The sequence below is a fragment of the Parasteatoda tepidariorum genome, chromosome 2, assembly GCF_043381705.1.
Source record: "Parasteatoda tepidariorum isolate YZ-2023 chromosome 2, CAS_Ptep_4.0, whole genome shotgun sequence".
In the NCBI taxonomy this organism is placed as follows: Eukaryota; Metazoa; Arthropoda; class Arachnida; order Araneae; family Theridiidae; genus Parasteatoda; species Parasteatoda tepidariorum.
The window spans coordinates 72,063,774-72,072,645 of record NC_092205.1 but is presented as its reverse complement, the minus strand read 5'-3'; the positions used below and the strand labels follow the sequence as shown (position 1 = coordinate 72,072,645).

At 25.6% G+C, this 8,872-nt stretch overlaps 1 protein-coding gene across 3 annotated transcripts in view; it reads left to right on the top strand.

The window, feature by feature from the left end:
- Positions 1–5,282, top strand: part of LOC107442283 (alkaline ceramidase) — an 11,353-nt gene extending 6,071 nt beyond the window's left edge. For all 3 annotated transcript variants that reach the window (XM_016055811.3, XM_043044653.2, XM_071177735.1), the window contains 3 exons: positions 74–211; positions 2,010–2,261; positions 4,941–5,282. In XM_016055811.3, coding sequence (XP_015911297.1) covers positions 74–211; positions 2,010–2,261; positions 4,941–5,004 — 454 coding nt within the window. In that variant the 3' untranslated portion in view covers positions 5,005–5,282. The remainder of the gene's footprint in view (positions 1–73; positions 212–2,009; positions 2,262–4,940) is intronic.
- The last annotated feature ends 3,590 nt before the right edge of the window (positions 5,283–8,872 follow it).

Here is an 8,872-nt window from a genome sequence, read left to right as displayed (position 1 = left end):
TATATATATATATATATTTAGGCAGTTGCAGGTGAAATAAAATTTATTTCTAATAAATGAAATTTTTTTGCAGAAAAACTTTCCAGCTTTACATGGCTATTGTATGTTGTGCAGCTACATTATTGACATGCATTCATCCTGTGTTAAATGCTTTTGCTTTGATGGGTCTTGGTGTTCCTGCGACTGCTTTATTGGTTATTGAGATTCGGAGGTATTATAGTAGCTTATAAATACAATTAAATTATAATTAATTACAGTGGTGTTTTTATAAATAAGTCAAATTGTTAATTAAATGTATAGTGTATGCTTCTTTTTTAATGTGCTATTTTGTTTAAATGTGCTGATAAGTGTACTATTAGTTTCTGAATAACTGTTCCCCTACAAAAGCAACTAACCTAAAGTTTAAAACAAAAAAAAAATTTAAACTATTGTGAAAAAATAACACTTAGTTTCAAATTGAGATACTACATCAAACGCCACAAGCAAATGTATATGATTTTAAAATAAATTTTAAAAAATATCTTTTAATTACAATTTGATAGTTTTTTTTAATAAATTTTCCCATATGAAAAATCTGGATACATTTCCTTACCAACTTACTTTTACTTTTGATATTTCTTTATTTTGTCCCCTTAATTTAAGAAAAGATATATGCTCAAACCATTCATTTTTAATACTGTGGAATTAGCATTAAAACTTATTTGTTAGTATACTCACCTTCATTTAAAAAATGTATACAGTGCTAATATTCATTAGGTTTGTTTGAAAGTTGAACCTTGAATTGTGTAATGTTAAATCATTTTCAATGTGTACTTAGTTATTGTGAAGCATTTTGTACTGCATTCTAAATTGAATTATTTTTATGTATTTATACTTTCAATGTAAATAGAAAAGCAGTTGTATATAAATTAAAGGTTTAAACCTTAATTTACCTTAACTTGTTTTGTTTGTAGATTTGTCTCGTGATATAATTATTTTATTATAGATTTTAATACTATTGCACATTGTAGATTGTATTTCTATACTTCGCAGAGTATATTTGTGTTTTTGTACAAAAACAATACATGTCAATGGCTTATAATGTTTGTAAAATCAAGGGTCTCTCCAGACATTTTGTGAAAGGTCCTGTTTTTATAAAATTGTGGAAAAATTACTCGTAATTTGTGAATATAAAATAATCATTCAGTCACATTCTTTCAACCAGGATCCTGCTTTTATGAATTTGTGCAAATAGGGTCCGGTTATTTCAAAAAGCTTTTTCAAGGAGTTTTTAAATTGTAAATAGATGCAAGATTGTGCTCGGCACTGTAAAATTTTAATTAAAAAAAATTTAATTGTCAGAAATAAACATCAATTGTTGCTTCTAAATTAGAGATGCAACATACAAATATTTAGTATTTAACCTATACTCCTGAATGCAGAATATTCATTTTGGGCGAATAATGAATGGAAGAAGCGTCAGCCGAAAACAAAACTTAATTCATTTACGTCCATCTTTCTGTTTGTTTGTTTTTTTGTTGTTTTTTTTTAATCAAAATATTATCCTTAGATGTACAATATGTACAAATATTATTCTTAGGTGTACAATATAAAGATTCAATACTATACCTATGCATACAAAGTAAAAAAGTATGAAATTCTTCCTTGATACTTGATATACTTCCTTGAAATTTAAACTTTTCACTTTTACTCTAGTAATATCAGTTCAATTTAATTTAATTAAATTTTGAATTATTTTAATCAACAGAATATTCTATGATTTTCTACATTAAGTTTTTTATTAAATCTAAATTTTTGCTTCTTACCAAACTATTATGTATAAATGTGTAACTTTAATTTTCATACAGAATATGCTAAGGCAATGTGCTTTATGTTTTGTTCAAAGTTATTTTGCAATCTTGGTAACAATCTCGTTTATTTAATAATTTGTGTTTAATTTGTTATTATTGTCAACTTCAGCTTGTGATATGTTCAAAATTCAAATCTAATAATAAATTTTTCTAATACAGATGTAATAATCCCAGAGTTGTCAAACTAGGATATCGATGTGCTTTACTTTGGTTGGCTGCATTGGTGTGTTGGATAAACGACCGTTTGTTTTGTGAAGTTTGGTCCAAGTTAAATTTCCCATATTTGCATGGTGCCTGGCACATACTGATTGCTATTACGTCTTACAGTGCTTGTGTGTTGTTTGCATATTTTGATGCTTGGGATACAGTACCAGAGCAGTTACCAGCAATGAAATTTTGGCCATCAGATAGGTAAGTTATAAAACAATTCTTTAAGTTATTAATATTCCTATGAAAAATTAAATCTATACTTTTAAACATGTACTCCAAAGCATTAGCACCTTTCTCATCTTGAATTTTATCAACACCAATTACTATAATAAAAAACCTACCATCTATGCATTTTGTGATAATGTGAATTTGACTGTTATTCTTCGAAAATTATTGTAGTATATTCTTCAAACTTTTAGATAGAACTCACATTTGTGTATCTAAATTATGGATTTAATTTCAGCTATGCATTATTATATTAGTAAAAACAGTCTGCCTTTCATAATTAATTTGTTTAATTACTTTGAGTCGTTAAATGCTAGCTAATGTTAGCAACTAACAATAGTCTGCAAGTTTTATAAAGTAATAAAATATTTTATTTATTAGTGATGCTGCCAAAAGGGTGCCATTATAGTTAAAATCAGTCGTGATTTTTTTTTATTTTTTCTCAATTCATTAGGGGTTTTTTTTTTTGACCCATTAAAAAAAAAACTAATATGAAGGCAAAAGCTTATGCATGTGTGAACTCATCAGTAACTAAAAAGAGGCTGACCAATTTACATAACTGTGTTTTTTCATTAAAATTAATTGAATTTCATACTTGGTTAAAACCCAACTTAGTAAAGGGTATATTGTTGAGATGTATCAAAATTTAATATCTATTTTTAGAATTGTTCATTTATAAGTAATTGATATGATATATTCAAAAATTTTGATTAATATCTGTAAATATTTTTTTTTCATATCTCTTGAATCAATGATTTTTTTTTTTCTTGCTATTGTAAAGTTAGTAGATTTATTCAGTATTATCAACGTGCAACATTCAATTCTTCCCTATAAACAAACTCAACCCTTCAGGCTTTTGTACTACCACTGGCTGCCGTAAATTGGCTGAATCCATGGTGCATATCAGAAGAATAGAAATTGCGCACAACTTGCCACTCTGTGATTCCTAAATTAGTATGATAGATTAAGTACAAATTTTCAGGCAGTTGTTCTAAAATATCAAGGAAATTGCATTTATAACCTTGCCAGATACTTAGTTGTAAGGTCTTAAGTTATCCATGAAAGAAATATCCGTTTTACTTTCAAAATAGCATGAAAACATGAAATGAATTTTCAGTTTTAAATGCCTTTTATAGCTGTGCTATTGTTCTCCATTAAAAGATCTTATTATAAAATGAAATATATTCGACCATTAGTTTAATGTTATTTGTTAAGTATTGATTTATTGGAATACTGAATGCAAACTAATGTCTCATTAAATATGCTATTTACAATATCCATATTTTTTCTCTTTTTTTGACATTTTTCTCTCTTGTTTCTAAATTTTATTTTATCAATTTTCCAAATTTTTGCTTTATCTTTAACAAAGTTGAAAAATAGCCAAACTTCAAAAAAATTTCTATCATTTTTAAAATTTAAATACTGATCAAAATCTATCTAAAACTACAGATTGCTAAAGATGATAAGGTCTCAACAATTTGTATATCTAAATGTGGTTTAATAGGGGTTATTCACTAATAATTTTTTGTAAAGTTATATGTTTTGTCAATTGGGTTTGGTTTGGGATTTCTGTAGTAAGTTTTCCCATCTCTGCCTTTCATGTTTATATTAATAGTTTAATTTTTATATTGTAATTTAATCTTAAAAAAATAATTAGAGTTATGAATGGGTAATTGAACATTTTTCACGTTTTATTTTATCTGAAGTGTTCAACCATCAATAAATTATTCTCTTGTTAAAAGCTTTAAAAAAAATTATGTTTTTTACCCCATTAAGCAATGTTCAAACCTTTGTTATTTATTAAATTTTCTGCATACAAAATATGGTTTATTAAATTATTATTTTGCATAATTTTCTCTTCATTTTCTTCTTTTTTTAAAAAATCTTATTTTCCTTATTTAGAAAGTCCTAACTTTTGTTGTATGTATGCCATAAAAATATTTCAGAATTATATAGTTTAAAACAGAAGCTTAGGGCCAGATCTTTTTAAAAAATTTTAATAAACTGAAGATTATAGTTACTTACATTTTATGAATATGATTATGCTTTAAAGATTGGTTTATAGTACATAATACATGCAAATGTGTAATGCACATTAATGGAGAAAGAAATGCATTATAATTTAAAATTGAGAAACAGTCTAATAAACAAATCAAAGAATTTATTTCACTTTTATTTGTCTACTTTTTAATGTTTGAAATAAGAAAAATAATCTTTCTTTTATCATAGGTTTACAAATAATTTTATATAGAATAACTTCACTAGCCCATTTATCTGAAAGAAGAAGAAAAAAAATGTCTTCCTTTAAGAAAAGGCAATCTTTAAGATACAGACATATATTTGCTATATTGAAATTAGTTGTGGTTTTGTATAATGTGTTTTAAAACTAAGGATAGGTGGTTAATTTCACTAATTGAAATTCATTTAACATACCGATACATTTTAAAATCATAAAAATCATTTTTTTTTTTTTTTAAAGAGTAACTCAATAATTTAATCCAACAAACTCTGCTTGTGACATAAGAAAAAGTGCAATAAAAATGTATCTTTATTTAATTCTGGTTTAAAATTCATTATTTATTTTAATGACATTATCAACAAAAAAAAACTGAAATCTTATTTTCCTAGATATTTAATTGCGTTTTTCTGTTTCAGATTTGAGCTGGGAGTCCCGTACATAATCCTGCGCAGAGTACACAAAGACCACCAAAAGATCTGATTGAACATTGTTTCCTAACCCTTAGTCTTCCACTATCCTTATGTATTATAATATTTATTTCAATACCAGCCTCAATTTTAGTATTACATAAAAAGACTGTATAGCATTTAATGATTCAATTCTGTGAGAGCTTGACTGTTAGTGTTAGGTAGAAATCTCAAGATATGTTATCATCTGGTATGGTACAGATAAATCAATAAGCTGACTGGTGCAGCTGTGTATTTTTATTCCCATTTGCTACCTGACTGTGAATAAAATATATTTATATGTGGCTTTCATTAATGTATTAACCTCACGTTTTTTAGTTATAACTATTTTTTTATATATATAATACCTGTGATTTATAACTTGTTTTTTAGGTGTTTGTATGTTACCGCTAAAGCGTCCAAAAGCCGTTATCTAACTAACCTGCAGGTATTGATTTGGTCCGTTGAAATACCAAATCACGAATTTTTCCCACCTTTCCTTGGAAATAAGCACATTAAGGGCTTCAATATTTAACAGTTTGTTTTGATCATTCTGTCAACTAATTTCTTAATTGTCTTGACTTAATTCTTTAGAAATTGAAAATTAAATGACATTGTTAATTTTCTTAATTGGAATAATACTTTAAACTGTGTGATTCTTGGTATTTTTAAAGTAATTGATGATTGATTCTATCAACTAGTTGTTTATCTGTTGTAGTTTGATTTTTTTTTAAAAAAAGCAAAAAATAAATGCATAGCATTGTGTTTATTTAAGCATACATGCTGTTTATTAAGCATACAAAGATTTTATTTTCACTTTAGTACTGCTTAATAAGTTATGAGCCAATTATGCTGCCCACCTTACCTAGGAAATAAGCACGTTAAGGGCTTCAGTATTTAAAAGTTTGTTTCTATCATTCTGTCAACTAATTTCTTGATTGTCTTGACTTAATTCTTTAGAAATTGAAAATTAAATGACATTGTTAATTTTCTTAATTGGAATAATACTTTAAACTGTGTGATTCTTGGTATTTTTAAAGTGATTATTGATTTGATCAACTAGTTGTTTAACTGTTATATTTGAATTTTTTTTTTTTTTTTAGATAATGAGAAATAAATACATAATGTTATGTTTATTTAAGCATACATGCTGCTTATTAAGCATGTAAAAATTTTATTTTCACTTTAGTGAGTGCTTAATAGGTTATGTGAGTGCTTAATAGGTTATGTGTCAATAGGTTATGTGCTAATTTGAAAAATAAAAAATTTTTGGTACTTTAATGAGTCACCTTAGTTATCTGCACATTAGTTAGGTAATTTGTAGAATAACTAATTTCTAAACTTTAGTGGTAACATTTCACCTTTTGCTTTATAACAAGCAGCTTTCTTCTTATAGATAGATGCCTGCTTGTGTTTTTTTTTTTAGCGTTATTCTATCTTATTATTAATTAAGTTGGGGGAAATTTTATGCCAAAAGTTTAATAAATATTAAATTGTGTATGATGAGGCAAGCTCCCTGACCCAGAGCCAATGGAGCACTTAGTCAAATTGCCAAAAAGTTGAAATTTACTTTAGCTTGTTAAAATACTAGAGAGTGGAGGTATTTCTCCATTTGCTCTCTTTATATTAACAAATCGTTAAAAGTTAAATAAAAAAAAATTAACTTTTTGATGAACTTTTATTTGTAATAAAAAAATATTACATAATACTGCACCAGTTGTATATTTTATTACAACTTTTTCTTAAAAATTAAATTTGTAAGAAATATGGAATAAAAATTAAGAATCTGCAATTTAAGTAGATTGGTTTGTTCTGATCAGTAAGAATGGGCCACAATTTTCTAAACCAGAATTGACTGTTATAATCTATAAGTTTTTAATGTGTACTACTATAGATAATTTTTTACATAATTATTTTATGTGTTTGTAAACAACATTTCTAGAAAAAAGTATTATGATGTCATATAGAAATTATGATCTGTATTGCTTGATAAGTTCTTAATCCATCTAATGTTTAAAGTTGAAAAGATTCATAGCTTGCTCCCCTGAATCGTTATTATAAAACCTTTTATTATTGCTAACTATTGATGTTGAATCAAAAGATAACTTTTAGTGAGTCTTGTAGCTTACTATTAGATTTTTAAAAAAATTAACTATACGAACTGAAATCTACTGCCTAAATTGTTAAAAGGTTTCTTCTAGAGAATTTGAAAAATTTGTTTGTTAAAATATAAGTAAAAAAATTAAGTTTTTTAATCAGTGTGTTATTGAATAATTATTTTGGTATTACAGTTTATCTGTTTAAAGAAGAGGCAATTATGAATCATTGCCAGTTTCCTTGCTTGATAAAATTTGACTTTGACAATTTAACCCTTTTATGTACCAAAAAAGTATTAGATATTTAACTTTCATTTAAACTTATAATGTGCTGGTAGTCCCAAATTAAAAATTTCATGAAAAATTTGAATATAATATTGAAAAAATATTTGTGAAAGTGTAAAATGGGCAAATGGAACAAATTAATGGGACAAAAAATTATATGGAACATATTTAATGGAACAAAAAAGTTCTGCACATTTTTTATTATGTTTTAATAGTTTGGTAAGTAAAATGTTAAATCAAATAACTTATAAAGGAATCATCTTTTTTCTTATTTTAAGACATAAATTATGTTATTAATTCACCTCAATTTGCAAGTTGTTGCAGTTTCTTTCTGCAATACTTTCAATACAGAAGAAACCAAACCTTTGCGCTGTAACATTAAATGTTACAGCACAATTTGCTAAGAACAATAAATATGATAAGTAATTTTTTTTATTCAATTTATTGCTGTTTAGTTCTTTTTTAATTTAAACTCGAAAATATATATCTATTCGTAAATTGACCCCAAAGCCACTTACTTTATTGCGAGAGATTCAAAAATATTTTTTACCATAAATAAGAGTTCTTATGAATTTGTGATTTCCCCCTTTTTTTATTCTTTTTTTTTNTTCCTTTTTTTTTTTTTTTTTTTTTTTTTTTTTTGTAATAAGCACCCTTTTTTATTCTACAATTAATGCATCCAAAATAAAAATTTGAAATGCACTTTTAAAATATTTTTTTTTTGTCTTCTTGATTTAACTAAGAACTAATATTATAAAATCTGTGATGTGTTTTTTTTTTTCTGTTCATTCTTTGCTTATGTGAATAAAATATATTTATATCTTGCTTTCAATATTTCTCTTATTTTATTTTATACATTTATTTTTATTTTTCTATTCACAAGATGTTAACCAGAAAGTTTTTTTAAAAAGAATATTAAAAAAATGTATTTGAGATAATGCAGTTGACAAAACAAAATATTCAAATTATGTACCATCAAAACAAAGTAATGATATTAAACCTCTTCTTAAATATTTTTATGAATGTCTTATAGTAATGTTGTCTTAATTTTTGACATCCAGAGTAAAATATTGCTTTTCTGATAAGTAATGGTCAGTAAAAATTTCTTTTAATTATTCAAAATAAGGAAATTTAAATAATATAATTTTTGAAGAGGCGCATTGGCCAACAACAGTATTGTTCAAATTAGATTTAGGCCTCTCTTCCCTGTACTCTGTGCAAGAATTGAACATACTAAATTAAAATAATTTGATATTTTAGCAAAGGCAAGATTTATGGTATGTATGCCAACTTCCTTTTAGCTTCCCCAGGGACATCAGAGAATTCCCCTTTTCCAAGTCAATATGGTAGTAATCACCATATGTTCCTAATTGTATTTTTTTTTTTTTTTTTTTTTTTTTTACTTTTTTTTTTTTTTTTTTTTTTTTTTTTTTTTTTTTTTTTTTTTTTTTTTTTTTTTTTNTGGCATTGATTCCACAAGGTGCTGATAGGTAGTCTGAGGTATCTGGTACCAAGCGCTCA